General features: G+C 42.8%; 1 protein-coding gene across 1 annotated transcript; it reads right to left on the minus strand.

The window, feature by feature from the left end:
• Window positions 1–266: 266 nt before the first annotated feature.
• On the minus strand, window positions 267–1,461 carry LOC137838595 (uncharacterized). The gene is made up of 2 exons (XM_090300973.1): window positions 1,268–1,461; window positions 267–1,056 (listed from the first exon to the last, which is right to left on the minus strand). Exons 1-2 carry the CDS (start codon window positions 1,459–1,461, stop codon window positions 267–269), a joined length of 984 nt encoding a protein of 327 aa, XP_090157099.1.
• Window positions 1,462–23,699: the final 22,238 nt, after the last annotated feature.

Consider the following 23,699-nt stretch of genomic DNA (forward strand, 5'->3'; position numbering starts at 1 on the left):
TCAATGTACCCATGGACTTCTACCTTGTTCCCGGCAAATCCGTACAAACGTCTGGAGTAGGGTTTCAACTGGTCCGCGGACAACCGTAGATGATTGAAGGTTGTGAAGAACATAACATTGGCCGAACTTCCTTGATCTACGAGGACGTGGCATACCCTCCTCTCGACGATGATTAGAGAAATTACCATCGGGTCGTTATCATGTGGTACGACACCTTGGACATCGGCTTGCGTGAAGGTGAGGTTGACGTCGGGACAGAGATCTGTCTATTGTGCCTCTATTGTTGCTTGGGAGGCACATTCCTCTCTTGGGAAACCCCCTGAGATAGTGTTTACCTCTCCATGAATAGGAACCTCGTGCCCCTGATCTGCTCCCGTAGCCACCAATGTCTGATCGTTCGTTTCTTCTTGCAGGTAGTCCTTCAGGAATCCGCTCTTTACTAACTCGTCTAGTTGATGCGCCAGGGCTAGACAATTTCGTATATGGTGGCCATTCGCCTGATGGAATTCACACCAAGCATTCTTGTTGGGCCCCATCTTTCTATCAGTCTTCGCTGGTACTTTCATCCTTGCCGCTATGTTCGGGATGGCGATGAACTCCTTGAGCTCCACCCAGAAGTTATGCTTTGGAGGAGGATCTCGTCTTGTACGTGCCCCCCTCGGGGTTCGTTCGTAGGGTTTCTCCGCCCCTTTCTTCTCTGTTGTTGCTTCGTGGACTCTCATAGGCTGGGGTCGGGTGGTTGTCCGTGGTCGGACAGGGGCCACGAGACCCTGCTTCTGTGTTATGCGATCATCTGCGGCAATGTGTGCTAACGCTCGGCGTCGAATCTCTGTGAACGTCCTCGGGTAGACCCTTAGCAATGATTCGCTGAAGGGTCCAGGTAGCATTCCCTTGACAAAGGCATGAACTATCATGGACTCATCGGTGGGCTTCAGGCGGACCACTTGAATCACAAATATGTTCAGGTAATCCTTCATGGATTCCCCCTGGTACTGCTTGACATCAAAGACGTCGTAGGAGAGTCGGGTGGGGGCCTTGTTGACAAGGTATTGTTCCCTGAACAATGTGGCAAAATTGATCAAAACTAGTAATGTGTCCGTCGGGGAGGCTAATGAACCATTCTAGCGTTGCGCCCGATAGGGTGCTCATCAACATCTTACAGTAGACGGCGTCAAATCCTCCGGTGAGCATCATCTGGGTGTGGAATGCCGTAAGGTGGGCCTCCGGGTCTTCTACCCCTGTGAAGGAGACTTTTGGACCTAGAGACCTTGTCGGCAACACAACATTCATGATCGCTCGCGAGAACGACATAGGACGTGCCCTAAGTGGTGCCGGTGGTGCACGCTCGTCCGCCGTGCGTTCCCCTACATGTTGTAAGCCCCTTCGTAATTCCTCATTAGCTCTACATAATTCTGCGTTATCTGCTCGAGAAGCCGCTACTTCTGCTTGGAGAGCGCGCATCGTATCCAGGGCCTGCTGTGTTGTCAGATTATCCCCTTCGGGGGGTGCCCTCCCCTCAGATCTAGCTGCCGCTCGTCTCGTACTCCTCATATTGTTGGTTAAGACTCCTTACGTAATTGTGAGTGGGACCTTGTTTTAACGGGCCCCACGGTGGGCGCCAAATGTTCTGATTGGTTGACTCGCCTCGCTAGTTGACTCCAACGGCTACTTTGGCCCTTCGATCCTTGCTTGAGAACCGTGCCTTCTTCGTCAAGAAACTTCTCACCTGCAAAGACAAAGGGGCGTCCTAGTGACCGTTTGCACTCCGACGCTCAAGTTAGTATTAGGGCAAAGAACATCAAGTGTATAAAATAGCTTTAGTCTCAAAAGTTGCGTACCTTACTAGGGTTTTTTGCACCCTTTATATAGGTTGAAACTAGGGTTTACCTATGTTCTTTTACCATGGTCTAGGGTTCCTTGAGAAGTGTCCCTGTGCCGTATTGTATAATCTTAGCGTATCGGGCACATGAACTTCCTTTAACTCGAATGCAACGGATAATCAGAGTGGCCACCTAGGTCCTATATTGGTGCACCTAATATTCAACGCCATCTGTTTTTCGGGTGCCCTAAGTATCCACGTGCCATGCATGCTACTTCCCTGGAAACCCTAATTTAGCTAGGCCCTTACGCCTCCTAGAATTATCCATGATGTTGCACCTTCGTGCATCATACATCCCACATGCATGGATCCCTCGTGCCTTAGGCTTCCCATACATCTATTTTCTTTAACTGTTATCTTAACGAAATCCTAGGGCCCGCCTTACGGGGCCCTTCACTTCCTCCTGCCAGCCGATGTCCGATCTTCTTCCTCTTCTGGGGAGGTCCGATATCGATCTCCGGCATCAGGCTTAAGGTAGCAATGTCAAAGACCGACCAACCCCCTGGTAAGTGTTTCTGGGGCCCACCTTAAGTGGTGGCCCCCTTCCCTTACCATACATCAGTGCGATGTCTGAGGTCAGTCTCTGAATCGATGTGCGAGGACTGGTCGGGACACAATTATAGTAAAGAAATTTTGCACAATTTTTGTGTTAGTTGTGAGTGAGTGTTCTCCTCCTAAATTGGTCTTATCTTGTGAGATATGAAGCTCTCAAGTGGCGGCCTCCTTTCACTCATCTTGGTGATTCCATCCCATAAAGTGGCATGATTCATCCTTGCTTCACCATCCCTAAGTTCTTCTTTCATCATCTCTTCCATTTATCCATTTCCATTCCATTCTATCATAAACATATTCTTAGTTTTGTCTCTTTAAATTCCATTCGGTCCATTCTTTTGTGCTTATGTTGCTTGTTCAATTCCGCACCATAATTGTCATCATTCTCACCATATAATTGTGTTTTCCTTTTGACTTTGTGAAATGAACCTTCACATCTACTTAACCACTTGGTTAAGGAATTTTCCTTAGGTTTTCACTATTTAATTGTCTTAAAATCTCAATCATAAATATAAAAGTTTCACCAAATGATCAATCCTAAAATCAATTCACATTACAAAAGGTGGGCTTTGTGATGTGATTGCGGTTTTGAAGATTCACCTAAAGACAAATGACCCATAATTTTTGCACAAAGGACAAACAATTAGTGAAAACAATTTAAACACTCTTCACGTTTGCGTCACTTTTGGTGAAATTCAAGAAGAGAACACTCAAAGCACTTCAAAGAAATAAATTTCTTCTCTTAGCCAAGGTCTCTCTTGTGGATGAAAAACTCTCAACTGAAAAAGTTCAAAGCCTTCAACAGTTGATCTCAAAGGCAAATCACCACAAAAATTTGAAGGAAATGAAAATAAAAGACAAACAAGAAAAGCTCAAACAAGAAAAGGCTAAACCAAATTGGAAAAAGAGAATATGAAAAAACTTGAAAAGGAAGACAAACAAGTAAAGACACAAAAAAAGACTCTAAGATACTTACTAAACTTTTAACTATGAAACTGTTTTTTTATAACTTGATAAAGCAAAAGGATAAAAAATTCCTCAAGGTTGAAAACAATTTTCCACTCAATTTGAATCCATATTTTGGAAAATGATTTTCTTTGCTAAGTAATAACCAAAGATGCTTTGTAAACTTTTTTTTGCTGTTTTGCGTCACTTTTTTTTTATACTAAGTGTGACTTATGGAAAATAATGACCATAATTTGTATCATGCATATTTTTCAAAAGAATTTCAATTTTCACAATTTTTTTTTTGGTTGAATTCAATATAATTGAACACTTGAAATCATGTGTTTGGAACTTTAAATCTACTCTTACTAAAAGCAAGTTTCTAATTACTTTGCAAACTTCAAAATTTAAAGCAAGTAAGTAGAATCAAAACAATGACTCCTAGAACACTAATGAACATAAGATTCAAATTAAAAGGCAAGATCAACAAAAGAAATAACAAGAAACATATTCAAAACGAAAAATGCTATGAATATATAAATGGCCGAAAAATATTCTGCAAGAATTAAAGTGCTGGAAAATAAAATGCAAGAAAATAAAGACAAGAATGTAAAGGTACTTGAATTTAAAGACAAGAAAGTAAAGGTACTTGAATTTAAAGACAAGAATTAAAGGTGCTAGAATGTAAAGAAGTTGTAAAGTGACAAATCAACTCAAGCAAATTAAGCATAAGAACCTAAACTCTGATAACCACATGATGTGAGTTGATTTTAGGATTGTTCATTTAGATGACACTTTAGATTTATGATTGAGATTTTAAGACAATTAAAGAGTGAAAACCTAAGGAAAATCCCCACTGGACATTAACTTAACCAAGTGGTCAAGTATATGTGAAGGTTCATTTCACAAAGGCAAAAGAAAAATACAATTATATGGTGAAGATGATGACAAGATATGGTGCGGAATTACATAAGGAAAACAAGAGCAACATGTAAAAACCGAATAGACATAAGGAAGCAAAATAAGAACATGTTTATGAATATAATGGAATGATAATGGAAGGAAAGGACGAAGGAAAAGGAAGCTTAGGAGAAATGGAATTGATAATGGTTGCACGCCACTTGGATGGTGAAATGACTTCAAGATAAGTGAAGGATGCCGCCACTTGAGAGCTCTCAAAACTCACAAGATAAGACTAAGACTAAGAGGACAAGCCTCACTAATCATTCACACACAAAAATGTGCAGAGTAACTTTTCTCTATTTCATTCAACTTGTAAAATACACTAGGTAGGCTTCCTATTTATAGGTGAAGGAGCCTTGAAGAACAAGGTAAAGCGGTATGATGGAAAAAGGGAAAAATGGGCAGCCTTAGGGTTTGACTATGTCAAACCCGCATCCTAGACTTGTCCTTCTAGAAACTAGGTCAAAATGCTTTCCAAAGGAGCTAGGAACAAGCTAAAATGCTACCCACACCCCCTATTTGCTAAAGGTGCCTTATTCTAGCCTATATTTGGTATTTGGACCCCTAAAGTGAGCCAAATATTTACAACATATTTGCATCTTATAAGAAGACCAAAAGGAAGAATAATTGGTGTGATGGTTTATGCTCAGCTCCTCCTCTGGTGAGGTGCATGTGATCCTTGGTGGGTTTATGAATTGGTCGCTGAGATGACAATTCACCATGTACTTTGTCTTTTGCTTCTTTGGTCATCTTCGTAGCTACTTGGATTGTATCATCATCATGACTCTGGGAGGGACTACGATGATGGGTACTGCTATGTTTATGAGACACTTCCCCATACTTACTCCTAGACTTATGGGTTTTGTTTTCCTGAAGTTGTAAAAAATTATCCACTGTATCCCTCAACTGAGAAATTTCTATTGTTTGTTTTCTAGTATTTCATGGTCATCAATGGAATCTTGAGGGTTAAGCTTGCCATGAACATTAGATTGATGTGATGGATCACCCATTATTGACTTAAAACAAATTTTTTGTTACAAAGATTCAATTCAACTTGAGTGATCAAAATATTTTCAAAAATATTTAGTTTTTGTGAAGTAAATCAATGAATCTAAAATGAGTTTTCTCCAAGTTCACTCCCAGGAAAGTGAGGTGAGTCAAAATGGACTACTTAAGTACCAAGACTTTCCTGGCCAGAGCTTACCCTAGATAGTCCTAAGAAAAGTTCCCTTAAAGAACTTCAAAACAGTTTGGAAACATAAAGGTAATGTGTGAATGCAATAAAATGAACTTAAGATCAAAGAGAGATCTACTAATAGAAGGAAAGATCAAATCCTATGGATCACAGAGACCTAAATACAAGATAACAAAGGAAGGAAAGTAATACAGAAAAGTAAAGTAAGAAGAAAAATCCAGGTGAAGAAATAAAGTTAGACGAGTCCTAAAGAGAAAATGTAGTTGACACTAAGAGTCCACTAACACACTTCCACACTAATGCACGTTTCTAATATTATAATATCTATTGGGATTGCCTTTGGAGCATATTCCCAAACAACTCAAAAGTAAATAAAGTAAAAATTACACAAAGTTCTATCATACAAAAATTCATGAAAATTAGGGCAACAATGTTTATGAAATTGCTTTGGTGAATAAAGTTATTTTGTGTGGATGATCAATGAATATGTCCTCTAAATTCTATTTTTGCTTTCCTCTTATTTGATTTATATATTCTGAAGGAAAAATTGTCACTCTAAAAAAAGTATCTCAAAGATCTTCTTCCACGACACCGCAAATGATACACCAACACCTTTAAGCAATACTGAGTCCAAGAAAATAAAAGCAATAAAAGATAAAATTTGAAAAACTAAACCAAATGGAATATGATGAGACAAAAGCAATAGAAAGCCAAAAAAATTGGCAAACAATAATTAAGGCTAAGAAGAAAAGCTAGCACAACAAATGGAACCTAACAATGACTCTAGAATAGATCACAAAAACAAAAATCTAGAATAGAAATGGCAGTGACTACTCCATAATTTATGAAAATTTTTCTTGAAAGAATCTATGAATGAAATTTTTATGTAATAACCACGACACCATTTTTTATAAAACGATTTTTCAAGTCAAACGGATTAGTATTCAATGAGAAAGAAATCAAATAGTTCCAGAAAAAAACAAGGCCCTAGGTTTTCAGAACTGGCCCATTTTTTTAGCATTAGCAGAGATTAATAAAATTTTTATTGCAGATTTTGTAGAACGAATTTGAGGCTCAAATTTCATCCACAACATATTAAGGTCTAGTAAATTTTTTAGATTAAAACACCAAAATTAACAAGGTCAATAAAATCCAGATCGAGAGTAAACACCATGGAAAATTTGTGTTGAAGCACCCTAAACGTCCTGAGTTTTGTTATTTATAACTTTTTTTGTATTTTGTTTTTGGAAGTGACTTTTTAATTGGATCATATTAGATATCTCATGTAAATTGTTTCATAATTTTTTGATGTAAAATGAACAAAATAAAATTGGAAAAATTAGGGAAAATTTTCATAAATATGAAAAAAGAAAAGAAATCTAGGAGTCCAAAGGAATTGAGAACAATACCACAAGACAAAATGTAAATAGATGTATTAAGTTGCACTAATGAACAAATAACACAACCAGAACTCAACGAACAAAAATAAAGAAAAGGCTCAAATGGTTATACTACTAATTTATGACAAACAATTTCACAAACACTTGGTGTGCTCTCTAAGAGACATTTGAACAAACACATGTATAAGGCTGAAAATTTGAATTATATGACAAAATTAAGCAAAAAATACAAAAACATCTATTAGCACACTTTAACCGAATTAAGCATGTAAATAAACTAAAAAATTAACACATACCAAACCAAATTGTTTTTAGTAAGTTTTAATGTGGAACACATATGAATGGGTTTGACAAAGTTTTAACCGATTAAAACACAAAACAAGCTAATTAAAATGTTTATATGGAAGATTAATTGGTAAAACAACACATAAACTTGAAAAACAACTGATTAAAATGAAGTAAAAATCAAGAACAACTTAGGAATATCAAGAAAATTGAAGAACATATGACGAAACTTGAATTAAAATGGTTAAAACTAAAAATAAACGGTTTAAAAAATGTTTAAACCACAGAAACATAAGATTAAATGGTGGAAAATGAAGAATAATGAATAATAATACAAGAACAAACCGAAAACAACACAAGAAGACAAGAAATCAACCATTTTTTTAGGAGTTTTAGGCTTATCTGAACCGTGAGTTCCTTACTCTAATTCACATGATGCAATTGTGTTCTTGTGTTTTGGAGAATATGATAGAAGGCAGTGGAAGTATTTGAAGAGGATGAAGGTTGTAGCGAAAGGCAATCAAGATATGGTTGAAGGCGTGGTGTTTCTATGTGTAAGGGCCAAGGAAGAGGTTAGGCCAACTTCCTTGTGTTTCTACTAGGCTTGAGAGAAATGTGTTGAAAATCAGAAACACAATTGAGTATTCATCCAAGTGTAAGAATTACAAGAGAGGAGCCATTTATTTATAGGCTTGAGTTCCTAAACTGCGCCTCTTGGATGCTTTTGCCTTAGTTAAGTTAAACTTAACTATGGTGAAGGTTAAAGGCAAGCCATCATCATCCAAGCTCATTAGGTGCTATAGAAACCTTTTCTTAAATGTCAAATGAAGGTTTCTATAGTTCTTTTGAGTTATTTTTAACCTATTCTAAAAATGGGCTCAGAAATATAAAGCCAAAAGAAAGACTATTCTACTATTTACAAATTTATACAAACTAAGGCAAATATTTCTTTTGTATATTTTTGTGGATGACCTTCTGCTCTTAGCTGAGTGAATGGTGGCTTGGAAGTAAAGATGGGTCTCTCCCAGCTCTTGTTAGAGCTTTGCAAAACTAGCAACATTATCTTCTTTCCAAAAGAGTTTTTGATACACGATGGTCATGAATCTCTTAAATATTTTAAAATCCAAAGAAAACTTAACAAGAGACATGCTAAATGGGTAGAGTTTATTGAGAAATTTTCTTATGTGATTGTTCTTGCTGGTTGACTTGGTCGCAGGTTCACTCAGTTGACTGGTTTAGGCTCCGTCTGTCTCCTCTAGAATTTGCACTTCTCTTGGTTGTTGGAGGCTTTACCTGTAGAGACAAAGGGCGCCCTTACGGTCGTTTGCACTCCGACGCTCAAGTTAGTACGGGCTTATCAAAGAATAAGAAACAACTAGTTCCAGTATTCCAAAAGTGTATTCAGAATTACATACCTTCACCTGAGACCTTGAGCCCTTTTTAAAGAGTATCGCTTGGTTACCACTAGCAACCACCTCCCCTCACGAGCCTCCTCTCTCCAGTGAGAGTATATTCAATAATAATAATTATGTTATAGGGTGCGTAATCTTAACAGCACAACTGTGTAGAATTCTATCTCCTTGGGGTGCAACATGTTAGAATTATAGGGCTAAAATAAGAGGGGGGAGGGTGAATTGCTTTTGAAATATTTTCGCAAGTAATGAAGGTAAAGTGAAAGGCTATGAAGAATTAATCAATGGAAAAAATCTCCAGCCAAATATAAAACTGTTTTAAGCTTGATGCAGAAATTCAACCGGTTGTTTTACGAATAACCGGTTGTTTTTATCAGCAGTTTTATCAAAACAGATTTAAAGCAATTTAAAGAGTGTAAGGATAGAGAGATTCACACAGAATGTTTATACTGGTTCACTCAAAACTTGAGCTACATCCAGTCCTCAGAAACCACTGAGAATTCACTATGTAATCAATCACATATTACAACCTTACACAACCACAAAGAGGTGACTTTGAATCCCACAAAGCTCACTCACCCTCTTTGCAACCACACACCACTCCAAGAATGTTGATCTTGATTCCCTCAAGAACACACAACACTTCTTGGCAACACTAGTACAAAAATACAATTATTAAGAAGGAAGAGAATAGAAAACACCTGGGTATATCACAAGATCAAAGATCAGAATACAATACCCAATCCTATTCCACACTTGAGATGACCCAAAGCTCTTTCAAAACTACAAAACTGTTTTTGATTGATCTCTTTTTCTTAGTTCATGCATAGGAGCGTAAAACCACCTTTCATCCTTCAATCAAATGGTTAAAACAGTTTACAACAAAAGCCCAAAAGCAGTTGGAATCATTCAAAACAGAAAAGCCACCTAACAACATTTTGTTAAGGTTTTCAGCAAAACAGTCGGTTGATTTTTTGAAATAACCGATTGAATGTTATTTGACATCATTCAAAATCATTAAGTGTCAAATAACCTGTTGTTTCAAAATTTTAACCTATTAAAATTTGTTTGACAGTAAAGGCAAAGACAAAGCTTTTCCAAATCAGTTTGAAATCTACTAAGTGTCAAACAACCTGTTAAAACGAAATTTCAACCTGTTGAAATTTCACTTCCTTTTAGAAAATCCATCTTTTCAAAATGTTAAAGATTCAATTGAGCTAGGATCAACTTAAAGAGTGAATTAACAAGTTTCAAACAACTAGACACACACACACAACAACAACAAGGTCTTCAAGCTTTCCACTAGGATTTGGAGACATCAAAGCATCTTGTTCAACACAACAAACCCTAACAGAATAACCACCTGGGCACCAACGAAGGCAACCACTCTCAGGGTCCAAGCTGTTTTCAAGTATATTTGCTTGCTTTTACGTATACCATATGTAATGGCTCCAAAGAGAATAAAATCTCAACTGGAATATAACTGTGACATTATCTTTTATCTTTTACCTTTAAGGTGTAGACCGCAAGTAATTCTCATGATCTGAAGGATAAAGTGGTTGTCTATTGGATGGACTAGCATCTTGTTTCCATCCAAAACCTTGATTTTGATTACTTCTCCAACCTTGGTGCATGTTATTTTGATAATTTTTGTTGGAGAAACCACTTTGTCTTCCTTGGTTGCTCATATATTTAATCTCCTCTTCAGATGGACTATTCTGGAAAAAACAGTGACCATTTGGGTGCCTCCACAAAAATCACACCTCATTGGTTGATGTTGACTTTGACAAGAATGTGTAACTTGTATTTGTTTTGGCAAATAAGACATCATCTAGGTGAAAGCTTCAATATGCTATGTCAGAATTTTGTTTTAAACCAAAATCATATATGAAGTATTAAGGTTCAACATCCCTTTCTTTTGCTTAATTTGTACATCATTATAGGCTTGACAGTGTGTTGATGATAATGCATCAATAATATTTGTCGCCTGTTCTACATCAACAACCATTATTGTACCACAAGCTGCAACATCTAGAAACATTTTTGTATCAAAACTGAGGCCATTATGAAAGATGTTCAATTGTGCAATATCTTCAAACCCATGATTTGGGCATTTTATCTGTATCACTTTGAATCTCGCCCATGTTTCACAAAAGGCTTCATCTAATCCTTGTCTAAAACATAGAAATATCAGACTTTTTTTTATGTATCAGAATAGTGGAAAAAATCTTTGTAAAATTCCTTTACATCTTCCCAACTGGTGAGACTCTGATTTGGATGGGATTTGAGTCATTCCTTAGCTTTTCTTGCCAATGAAAAAGGAAACATATGCAAATAAACAGATTCATTATCACTTGATTGAAAGCCCATTGTTCCCACCAATTCATAAAATGTAGGCAAATGTGTATATGAATTCTTATGATCCATTGCTGTAAATTGATGGGTATTGATCAGATTGAGGGATGCAAGTTTCATCTCCAAGGCCTTAGTGGTAGCAAGTATTGCAATAGTAGAAAAATGCCTTGGCCTCTACTACCTAGCATAACCTTCAAGTATTCTTTTAGGCTGTGGTGGTTGTTCTTCAGCCATGTTGCTTTCTTCTTTCTTATAAATAAATGTGGTGGTGGTAGAAGTGGTTGATGATTCTTCTCTAACTTCTTACTTCTTTTCTTTTTTTCTTTTTAACTTTGTTCTTCCGAGCTTCCTAAATTTTCGATTCAAATTGCAATTTGTCTTAGAAACCTGTCCTCTTAATATAATATAAGACAACTCACTCAAGGATTAGCACAAGGAGTAACTAGCAATTAAAAAAATATAGAAATTATAAAATTTAAAACCAATCTGAAATAAAAAACAATAAACAATTAAAAATATTCACAATATTTAGGAATTTGTACTCTGAAATTAAAATTGTTCCCATGCAACAACGCATAAAACTTGATGACTATTTTACGACAAGTGTACCGAGTCAAAAGTAATAAATTGTCGCTAAGGAAGGATTTCAAACCCACAAGGAACGGTTCTAAAATCTCAAGTATAACATTCACTAAATATAAGAAAATGTGTAAAAGTTTGTTTGTATAAAGAATTTGTAAGAAATTAAATAAATAAAAAAGTAAATGATTTGGATGATTTAATTAGGATAATAGGGATTGGGGTTAATTTTTCTCACTCGTCTGTATTTTCAATGAACAAAAACATATAACATTCCTTCTTGATTGAAATTGATGCATATATAAAAATTATTCATATCGATTCCTCGTATACAAAATTATTAAGAATGTCTCCTAAGTATCGATTCATCGCATATTTATAAAACTTCTTATCATTACGAACAAATGTTATAATGCAATTAACATTAAAAATCTATTCCAAGCATTCAAATGTGCTAAGCATTATCATTTAGTTCAAATGCTTAGAAGTACTTTCCAATCAAATCTAAGGATCAAAATTATTAATAAAGATTCGGACTTTAAGAATAAAATGATAATACCAATCACCAATCAAGAACAAAATATTATAAATAAATATTACCTCAATACAAAAGAGTTTGAAAAGATTACTCTCAATCTCAAAGGGAAGAATTAGCCACTCATATTGGCCATTACAAGCATGGAAAGCAAGAAAAGAAGACCCAAAGTGTTTTTCCTTGACGACTGCCTTCTCTAGGGTTTTTTTTTTATCTCTGAGTATCCTCCTAATGATGTCTTGGGTTATGCCTCCCACTCATATTGTATTTAAGTTGTCCATTCTTCTTGAGCCCTTTTATCCCCATCTCCCCCTAGATTCCCCAAATTAGCACAAACATGGGAATAAATTGTTCTTATTCATCTTATAATAAAAAAATATATAAAAAGGTTCAAATTCCTAAATTAGAGGTTGAATGATAACTCTATTAACAATTAAAGTCCATAAGTACCTATATTTTTGCATGAAATATTACTAAATTATGACACTTATCAGCGCCCAAGGTAGTCTTGCTTGGAGAGAAGGATATTCTTATTATAAAGTTGGCTTAAAAATACAAAGCCAGGAAATACTATTTTATTATTTATATTTTATACAAAAAGGCAGATATTATTTATGAATCCTCCAAGTTGAATCTTTGCTCTTAGTTGAGACAAATGGTGGCTTTAACAAGGATAGTCCTTCATCAGGCTTTCCTCCTTAGAAAAGGATCTGACCTCAGATCCGACTCGTTTCGATCTTTTGGCCACCATGATAAAAAAATTCAGCACATTCCTCCCAATTCTAAGATCTATCTAAAGAAATTTGGAAACATGATAACAATACAAAAGATGTATAAAGGTTTTGCTTGTGTTTGTTTTTTATTTTGAAAATCTTTTTTAAAAGTTGAAATAAGAGTGGAAAAAGAAGTACCTCTTTCAAAAGAAGACTGTAATATGCAAAGAGGTTTGGTTGATGTTCCTTCCGGTTGACTCGATTGCCTTCGTACTTCTAACGAGGATCAAACGCCCAATTCTCTATGCCTTCGTTCGTGCTTTTCCTTTGATCGAACTCCTGAACCTGCAAAGACAAAGAGGCGCCCTAGAGGCCGTTTGCATTCCGACACTCAAGTCAATACTAGGGCTAGGAATCACCAAAACTCTTAGCTGTAAAAGCTCTGTGTAAACTGTGTGTGTATCACGTAAATGTTGCGTACCTTGTTAGGTTTGTTACTACCCTTTATATATACTCTAGGGTTTCTGCTGTTTCCACCATCCACATTTAGGGTTTCTGAGGGTATGCCCTAGTGCCGCTATCACCCACTCTTAGGGCAATCTAGCACGTAAGGCTCCCTCACTAGAGTGCAACCTCTAACGGGATGGCCACCTGGGTACCTACTTGTGCACCTAATCTCTGGGGCCATCCGTCCTGGGAGTGCCCTAACTGTTCACATGCCATGCATGCAGCCTACCCCTGGAACATAACCCTCATGGGCCTTAACTCTTCCAATGGTTCTTTACTTGTGCTACGCCTGAATGCGCTATTCACACCACACGCATGGAGCCCGCATGATCTAGGCTTCTCCCTACTGATAATTGGTGTGTTGTCTGGGATCCACCTCTCGTAGCCCAGCCCTATTGTTTGAGTCACAGGTGTCTGATGTCACATCGCCCTCACTCTGTTGCCGAGGACACATCAGCACATCCTGGTGATCGACGTCTGACCACTCTTCGTCACCTTGGCTCGCGTCGCTCACGAGACACTGGCCCATGCCGCTCGTGGGACCCATCTTACGTGGTGCATCATTACTAGCAGTCAACGACGTCCGAGGACTGGTTGGTACACAAGCCCCCCAGTCTCGAGCTGTTAACTTGTTCAGCGAAGAGACTATGTCGTCGCCCCTAGCGACCTACGTGGCTCTATGTGACGGGACGTGAACAGTGCTCCAAAGTGACGCTTCTCTGTACCCATTTTAATTTGCGCACACGTGGCTAGATCAACGGCTAGTTCTTAACGCCGCTTGCGCTCCCTCGTTTACGTTAAGCCTTTCAAAAACACGCGTTTCGTCACTGTTCTATCACTTCTCTGAAATTTCTTTTGATCGTGTCACCTTCTCCTTGAAAGCTCTCACCTTTCCTTCTTCAAAGCTCAGAACTTCCAACCCACTTTGATCAAAAGGTATGATCTTTATGCATTGATTGCCCTTCCCTTACGATTCCACTGCTCATACATGCGATAAACTACTCTGGGACTGTTTAAGTTTTTGCATTTTAGGTTTTCTCTGTTTTTCTTCTGTTCCTCTATTTTTTCTGGGTTTCTCGAGTCACGCCATCGTCTTCCACTAAACCCTCGTTTCTTCCTTTTTTTTCTATTTTTTAGCTTTCTCCTTGAAATGGCTTGAACAAAAACCACTTCCAACCCTCCTCCCAACGTAGATTACAAAGCCCTCTACCCTGAGCCTCCGCTGAACTCCTCACCGAGACCTCTACTCTCACCTTCAGCGAGGATGTAAGGAAGCATCAGGATGGAGAGCCTGATTGGAAAGGACAAGTATTTGGGAGAGAGAGTGATGTATATGTTTTGGTTTGTCCCTGCGCGAAGGGCGAACCCGTGTGCACTGACGATCGCGCCAACGATGGAGAGCCTTTCTTCTTCCTCTACTCCACTGTTTTCAAACGGATAAAACTCCGCCTACCACTCACGAGCTTCAAGAGGGCGCTCGCTCTTAACAGAGGTCAACGTGGCTCTTGCCCAGCTGCATCCTAACAGCTGGGCCTTCATGAGAGCGTTCGCCATCTTATGTAACCATTTCGGGCACCCTCCCTCCGTCGATATCTTCCTCCTCTTCTTCGAGGCCAAAGTCCCGGGAAGAACCTCTGGGTGAGTTTCAGTGGAGTGGTGGGGAGTGTCCTCCTCACACTCTTCCAACAATCTTATAAAGGCTTCAAAGGGAAGTTCTTTAGGGTGTGCTTCACCGACCACGACCCCACCCTACTGGATGAGTTTCCCCTTTACTGGGTGGGGCAGCTGAAGCTCAAGAAGCCCAAAACCCTCGAGGAACTGGCTCCTCCCATCGTGAACTGTGCCAGGTCCTTGCAAGTCTAGGAGCGGTGTTCAACACCGCCCAACTGATCAAGCACGAGTTCAGCTCCTTTAACCTCAAGGGCTACATCAGTACTTGTTCACTTCTTTCTCCACTTTGATGTGTATATCTGCTATCAACTTTTATGCTTGCGTATTCTGTTTCTTCATGCTTATACATTTACTAGTCTACTACTATGACTCTTGTATTTCTCGTTGATGAATCTTTTCAACCTCTTGGTGCAGGCATGGTACTGAGCGAGGAGAAAAGGAATAGGCTGGCTGAGGTGATTGCCCGCCATCAAGGGATAGTTGATGGTGCGGGTGCTTCAGCCCCTTCTGCTCTGCTCCTATTGTCGCGGTTCCTCTTGTCGTTGCCCAGGCCTCGCCTACTCCAGTCCCCCTTAAGAAGAATAAAGGGGTGGTGGAGATTGACTTGGAGGACGAGGACACTGGGAGGGCATCATCTTCAATAGGCGAAGGGAGGTCGTGGCGACGACCTCACACTCTGCCACAAATAGTTGTCCCGCCTCATTCAGGGATCATCCCCCAGTGCCTCCTCCACCTGCGGACTTCTCGCGCTCGAGGGTGGTGAGGAGAGGGCCCCAGAAATGACCAAGTGCCACTCGCCCCTGAGCTACGCGTTGTTCTCCAATACACCCTCAAGAGCTTCCAAGAGAAAGGGGCAGCGGAGGATTTGGACGAAGACGCGCTGAGGGAACGTATGGGCCATGGCCTCGACGAGTTCCTTGTCAACTCAAGTGCCCTCGCGGGTCAGGTGGAGGCGAGGATGAGGGAGGAACTTGCCCTGATGGAGGCAAAGATGAAAGAGGAGCTGGCTCTAAGGGAGAAGAGGATGAAGGAGGAGCTTGCCCAGCAGGCCCGGGTCTTTGCCATTCACGAAACCGCCCTGACCCAGAAGCTGAGCATCCTCCGTCAATCGGAGAAAGATACTGAGAAGCAGCTCTTCGACAAGGTTCAGGAGGCTGTCCAACGGGAGGCAAAGATCCTGCCCCTCTGCACCAGGGTGATTAAGCTGGAGGAGCAGGCGAAGGAAACTAAGGCCAAGATGGCTAAGCTCGAAGATAGGGCCACTAACAAAGAAGTACAGCTTGGCCGGGTGGAGGGTGAGCTTGCCCAATAGGCTGAAGCCTTCAAGAAAACCGAGACGGAGCTCATCGAAGACGCCGCTGACACCTATGTAGCAGGGTTCGAGGATGCCCTTGCTCAGGTTGCTTGCGTGCATCCTGAGATGGACACCTCACCCTTCGCAACGTCAAACCGGGTTGTAGATGGGCAGCTCGTGTCCAGGGCCCCTCCTTCTTAATTTGCAAACTTTAGCCTGTCGATGAACAACATACATTTGTACCTCTATATTTATGCTTGTTTGCCTTTAACTGCCTTCTTGATCTTGGTTTGTTAACTGCTATGTCTTTATCTTACTTTAGTTTGCCTCTTCGTCTTGATCGCTTACTGTCGTGCCTTGCACTAACTTTCGCTAACAACGCTTCTAACGATCATCCATACTCTAGGTAGCACGCCTATCCACCCCTGCTCTTCCTTACCCTCTTCATTATGGCTTAAGGCAACGGTGGTGTGCACACGAACCTTTAACTGACCTAACCTCCGTAACACAAAGGAGTGAGGACTCTTTCTAGTCACTCTCCAAAACTGCTTTATAAGATAAGGGAGAGAGACCCACTGACTGACTTTGCTCCTACTTCACTGAGTAAGGAGATGCTTTGCTGATGCCGATGGAGAACCGTGTTGTCCTTGCCTTTGCGTTCTCACTCAAGAGGGAGGCGCACTCCGCGCTATCCCGCTTCGAGTCTTTTAACCCAGGGAGAAATTCGTATTTGTCCCCAGTCTGACCACAATGGGTTTGGAGAGAGTTCACCTGCCGGACCATACTGTCTCCATTACGGCGCTCTCACTCGAGAGACGGAGGCGTTCTCTACGAACCGTCCTTCCCAGTCTCAAGACTTCTAGCCAAAGGAGAAACTCATGACTGACCTCGTCCTTGCTGTATGAAGTCAATGGAGGGTTTAACTGGTGAATCGTGTTTCCCCGCCCTGGCGTTCTCACTCAAAGGGGGAAGCGTTCTGTGCGAACCATCATGCCTTCCCTTAAGGCTTTTAACCCAGGCGTAAGGTTCTAAACATACCTCGTCCTTGCTGTATAAAGTCAAGGAGAGGTTTTATTGGGAAACTGCACTGTTCAGCCTTAGCGTTTTGACTCGAGGGGAGGTGTTCTCTACAAACCTTCTTTTCCCACTCTCGAGACCTCTAACCCATGCGAACAGCTCGCAACTGACCTCGTCTTCGCTCAAAGGCAAAGGAGGATTTCACTGGCGAACCATACTTGTTCAACCTTGGCATTCTCACTCGAGGGGGAGGTGTTCTCTACGAACCTACCTTTCCCGCTCTCGAGACTTCTAACCAAAGTGAACGGTTCGTAACTGCATTGTACAAAATATTCGAGAATATACTTCAATCGATATTTATTGGGTGACCTCCTTAAAAAACCTTGGAAGGGAAAAAGAATGTCCCCTACAAACTATGTACAATGCTAAAGTTCAACTGAAGTAAAACTTGAGGTTGGACGCATTCCATGTACAAGGGCCTCTGTCACTCTGAAAGGACCAGTCCACTTGGGGTACAACTTGTTCTCTAGCTGGTACGGGTGGGCCTTTCGCATCACCAGGTCAGCGACCTGGAACTAACGAAGTCTCAGCTTGGAGTTGTACTTGTACTCCACCCTTCTCTTCAAGGCTTCAACTTTAATTCTTGCTTCCTCCCTGACTTCATCCAGCAGATCCAAGTTCACCTTTCTTTCTTCATTGGACTCTTCAGCCACAAAGTTCTAGAAGCGTGGCGAGTTCTCCTGGATCTCCACGGGAATCATCGCGTCCGACCCATACACCAAGCTACAGGGTGTTTCTCTGGTGGTGGACTGGGAGTGGTGTGGTAAGCCCACACAATTCTAGGAACCTCCTCTGCCCAAGTCCCTTTGGCCTTCTCGAGCCTTCTCGATCCTTCTCTTTAGACCCCTGAGCTGGACTCAGTTGGCATACTCAACCTACCCATTCGTCTAGAGGTGCTCGACTGATGCGAACACCTGCTTTATTCCAACTTATGTGCACAACTTGCCCAACTGTTGGCTTGCGAACTGGGTGCCATTGTCGGACACCAACCGTTTCGGTACCCCGAAGCGGCAGACTATGTTCTTCCACACGAAGTACTGGATCTTGTGGGTTGTGATCTGCGCCACTGGCTTAGCCTCTATCCACTTCGTGAAATACTCTATGGCGACCACGAGGTACTTCATCTATCGTATCGCCAAGGGAAAGGGTTACAGGATATCAATTCCCCAGGTATGGAATAGCCAGGGGCTGTAAATCGACCTGAGCTCTTTTGGTGGCACCTTGTGCCAGTCAGCATGCTGCTGACACTGCTTGCACTATTGTGCGTACCTCGTGCAGTCTTCCCTTACAGTTAGCCAATAGTACCCTGCCCGAATGGCCTTCGATGCTAGAGATCGACCAACGATATGATTCCCGCATATCCCTTCGTGGAGCTCTACCATTATTCGTGCGCATTGGTCGCCACTTACACATACCAAAATTGGGTGGGTGAACCTATGTCTGAACAACTCTCCATCGATGAGAGTGTACTTAGCCAAATTTTTCTTTATTTTTCTGTCCTCTGTGGGTTCCAATGGGAGTATCCCATCAGCCAGGTAATGCTTGTAGGGCGTCATCCAAGTTTCTCCTCCTTCGCTCAAGCAGACCTGCAATGATTCCTCCCCAAGAACTGGATATGTGCTTATCCTGGGAGTTTTCAGTGTCTCCTGAGTCAGTGGCCGATGACTCCTCGTCCCCCCTCTCGACGTGTTGACCTGATGGACCCCCACCAAATTATCTGCGGTGAAGGTTCGAGGTGTCTTCAAGGTTTCCTGTATGACGGTCCTTTGTCTGCCCCCCTTGCCTGAGCTAGCGAGCTTAGCTAGCAAGTCAGCTCGGGCATTCTGCTCCCTAGGGACATGTATAAGCTCGAACACCGCAAACGACCCCTTCAGAACTTGGACGTAACATAGGTATGCGACCATCTGAGGATCTTTGGCCTGGTATTCTCCTATTACCTGACCTATGACCAGCAGGGAGTCACTCTTCACCAACAAACTATGCACACCCATCTCCTTGGCTAATAGCATGCCAGCGATCAGGGCTTCGTACTCTGCTTGGTTATTGCTGGCCTTGAAGGCGAACCGTAGGGCCTGCTCGATTAATAACCCGTTCGGTTCCTCCAAGATGACGCCAGCTCCACTGCCTTGCTGGTTAGAGGACCTATCTACAGAGAGCACCCATCGGAAGTTGGCTTCCTCTTGGTGTGCATCTGCCAAGAAGAGCTCTACCACGCAATTTGTGTAGACTTGGCCTTTGATAAGGCCTCTGGGCTCGTACTGGACATCGAACTCTGATAGTTCCACTTCCCAACGTACCATCCTCCCCGCCACGTCCGGCTTCTGTAGGACTTTGCGGATAGGCAGGTCTATCATCACCACTACAGTAAAAATCTGGAAGTAGTGAGAAAGTCTCTTTACTGAGAACACCAATGCCAGGGTCGCCTTCTCTAGGGCCTGGTATCTTACCTCGAGCCCCTACAATACTTTTCTCACAAAGTATATTGGCTTCTACACTTGGTCCTGTTCCTGCACAAGGACTGAACTGATCGCCCATTTTGTTACTGCGAAGTATAGGCGAAGCGGAGTACCCAGCTGTGGCTTGCACAACACTGAGGGACTGGCTAGGTACTCCTTTAGCTTGAGGAACGCCTCCTCGCACTCCCTGGTGCAGATGAACCTGCTATTCCTCCTTAGACACTAGAAGTAAGGGTGACCTTTGTCTCCTCCAGCCAATACAAATCTAGACAGAGCGGTCATCCGCCTGTCAACTACTGCACCTCCTTCATTGAGATCGGACTCCTCATCGCGAGGATTGTAGAGCACTTCTCAAGATTCGCCTGTATCTCACACTCGGTGAGTAGGAAACCCAAGAACTTACCCGCTTCCACCCCGAACACACACTTCTTGGGGTTCAGCTTCAATCTATACCTAGATATTGTTGTCAATAGCTCTTCTAGATCAGCGACATGTTGATCCTTCACCTGTGAGGTCACCACCATATCATCCACATAGGCCTATACATTTCGCCCTATCATGGGCGCAAGCACTCTGTCCATCAGCCTCTGGTAGATGGCACCTGCATTTTTCAGCCCAAAGGGCATCACTGTGTAACACTAGTAAGACAGCTCTGTCATAAACGCTGTCTTGCATACAGGAAGCTGAGCAACCTGCAACTCGAGGCGCTATCCACCAAAGCCTCTATGCTTGGTAGGGGATAAGAGTCCTTCGGGCAAGCCTTGTTGAGGTCCGTGAAGTCCACGCACATCCTCCACTTCCCGTTGGCCTTCTTCACCAGGACCACGTTTGCCAGCCACTCGGGGTACTGAATTTCACTGATGTGGCCAGCACTCAGCAACTTCTTTGTGTCTTCCTTGATGACCTGCCGCCTCTCTTCGTTAAACTTTCTCCTTCTCTGGCGGACAGGCCTGACCTAGGGGTCCATCGTAAGGCGATGGCATAGAAAGTCAGAGTCTATGCTAGACATGTCCGAGGCGGACCACGCAAAGGCATCTAGGTGTCACGCTATGACCTCGGCAATCTGGTCCTGCGTCCCTTGGCCTAGTGATTTTTCAAGTTTGAACATCCTTCCTCCGATCTCCCGCTCCAGGACGTCTCCTGCTGGTTCGGGTCGCCTCTCCCGAGCGATCTCTGCACGGGCAATCTCTGCACGGGCGACCCCTTCTTCACTTGGTGCCCGGGTGGTGACTGTGAACACCCCTCTCTTTGTCTTGAGGCTATTCTCGTAGCATCTTTTAGCCTCATTCTAGTCTGACTTGATGGTGATCACTGTTCCCCGCAAGTCAAGCAGCTTCATCTTCATGTGCCTTGTTGATGCTACTGCCCTTAACCTATTCAGTGCGGGCCTACCCAACAGTATATTGTAAGCTGAGGGGTCGTTAACAACAAGGTACCTGATGTTGTCTGTGCTAGAGGCGACACCATCTATGAAGGTGGTTCTTAGCTCTAGGAGCCCGCGCATCTCCACCTGATCTCCCGCAAAACCATACAAACAGCCAGTGTAAGGCCTCAGTTGATTAGGAGACAACTGCAACTTGTTGAAAGTCGACCAGAACATCACGTTGGCCGAGCTTCCCTGGTCCACCAGGACACGGTGTACCTTTCTCCATGCGGTCACTACTGAGATCACCACTAGGTCATTATCGTGGGGGACGAAATCTCGAAGGTCGGCCTTGGTGAAGACAAGGTCGACGTCAAGGGCCTGATCTGCCTCTTGCGCCTCTACCGTCATCATCGCTCGCGCATACTTCTTCTTCTAAGAAGCGGTGCATCCTCCACCTGAGAAACCCCCTGAAATGGTGTGAATCTCGTCGTGAACAGGCATCTCATGCCCTTGATCTCCTCTTGGCGCTGTCAAGGTCTGGGTTCCCTGTGACTCCATCAAGTAGTCCTTCTGGAAACCATTATTCACCAGCTTGTCTAACTGGTGTCCAAGGGCCAAACAGTTGCGTATGGGGTGGCCAAACGCTTGGTGGAACTCGCACTAGGCGTTCTTGTTAGGCCTCAACCTCTTCTCTGTCTTTGCGACAAGCGATCAGCTCCTTCAAGTCAACTAAGAAGTTGTGCTTTGGTGGCATGTCGTCCCTCGTGCATCCCCTAGTTTTGGGCTTCCTGGGCTCGTAGGGCTGCTGCTTCACTAGGGCCCTCTTCTCCGTTGTTGCCTCATGTACCATCATGGGTTGAGGTCGACTTGGCGCTCACGGGCGTGTGGGGACAACGCAGGTGCGCTTCTCGTTGACTTCTCCTTCCATGACAATATGAGCCACCGCTCGACGCCTGATCTCGCCGAAAGTCTTGGGACAGCTCCTGATGAGCGACTCACTGAAGGGTCCCGACACAATCCCTTTCCTGAACTCGTGCACCATCATGTTCTCATCCTTGGTGTTGAGCCTCACCACCTGTGCCCCAAAACGATTGAGGAAATCCTTCAGGGACTCTCCCTGATATTGTCTTACGTCGAAAAGATCATAAGAGATTGGCGAGGGAGCCCGACTGGCTATGTATTGCTCCCTGAACAGTGTAGAAAACTACGTGAACGACGTCACATGCCCGTTAGGGAAGCTGACAAACCAATCCAGCATTGTGCATGTCAGTGTACTCATGAACATCTTGCAACGCATTGCATCGGAACCTCCAGTCAGCATCATCTGTGTGTGGAAGGTCCTTTACACTTGTGAAGGTGGCTTTAGGACCCACGAACGTGGCTGGTATCACGACGTCCATGATCGCCTGCGAAAACGGCATTGGGAAAGCCCTGGGTAGTGTGGCTGGTACTTGCGACACGGCCAGATCTATCTGTATACTCTCTTGATCCATTCTTGATGCCGCCACCGTTTCTTGAAGGGCGCACATCGTTTCCATGATCTGTTGCATGGTGATGCTCTCGCCTCCGTTTGGTGCGACGATTCCTTGCCTCGTGTTTCTCATCTTGATGGATCTTAGCTTCGTTCTTGTGAATGGGAAGAAGTTTTAATTCGTCCCCCATGGTGGGCACCAAATGTTCCTACCGGTTGACTCGATTGCCTTCGTACTTCTAACGACGATCACACGCCCAATTCTCTATGCCTTCGTTCGTGCTTTTCCTTCGATTGAACACCTGAACCTGCAAAGACAAAGGGGCGCCCTAGAGGCCGTTTGCACTCTGACGCTCAAGTCAATACTGGGGCTAGGAAACACCAAAAAACTTAGCTGTAAAAGCTCTGTGTAAACTGTGTGTGTATCGCGTAAATGTTGCATACCTTGTTAGGTTTGTTACTACCCTTTATATACTTTATGGTTTTCGATGCTTCCGCCACCCACATTTAGGGTTTCTGAGGGTATGCCCTAGCGCCTCTATCACCCACTCTTAGGGCAATCTAGCGCGTAAGGCTCCCTCACTGGAGTGCAACCTCTAACGGGATGGCCACCTGGGTACCTACTTGTGCACCTAATCTTTGGGGCCATCCGTCCTGGGACTGCCCTAACTGTTCACGTGCCATGCATGCATCCTACCCCTGGAACATAACCCTCATGGGCTTTAACTCTTCCAGTTGTTCTTTACTTGTGCTACGCCTCAATGCGCTATTCACACCACACGCATGGAGCCCTTGTGATCTAGGCTTCTCTCTAATGATAACTAGTGTGTTGTCTGGGATCCACCTCTCGTGGCCCAGCTCTGCTGTTTGAGTCACCGATGCCCGATGTCACATCACCCTCACTCTATTGCCGACGACACATCGGCACATCCTGGTCATCGACGTCTAACCACTATTCGGCACCTTGGCTCGCGTCGCTCGCGAGACACTGGCCCAAGCCGCTTGTGGGACCCAACTTACGTGGCCCACCATTACTAGCAGTGA

Source organism: Phaseolus vulgaris, chromosome 4 (assembly GCF_051622355.1).
Source record: "Phaseolus vulgaris cultivar YP4 chromosome 4, ASM5162235v1, whole genome shotgun sequence".
In the NCBI taxonomy this organism is placed as follows: Eukaryota; Viridiplantae; Streptophyta; class Magnoliopsida; order Fabales; family Fabaceae; genus Phaseolus; species Phaseolus vulgaris.

What these genes read in the sequence shown, in the direction of transcription:
- LOC137838595 (XM_090300973.1), bottom strand. Translation starts at nt 1,461, where the DNA reads ATGCGCGCTCTCCAAGCAGAAGTAGCGGCTTCTCGAGCAGATAACGCA. An exon ending in AATGTTGTGTTGCCGACAAG is followed by an intron (nt 1,057 to 1,267) that starts GTCTCTAGGTCC and finishes CACATTGTTCAG; the next exon opens with GGAACAATACCTTGTCAACA.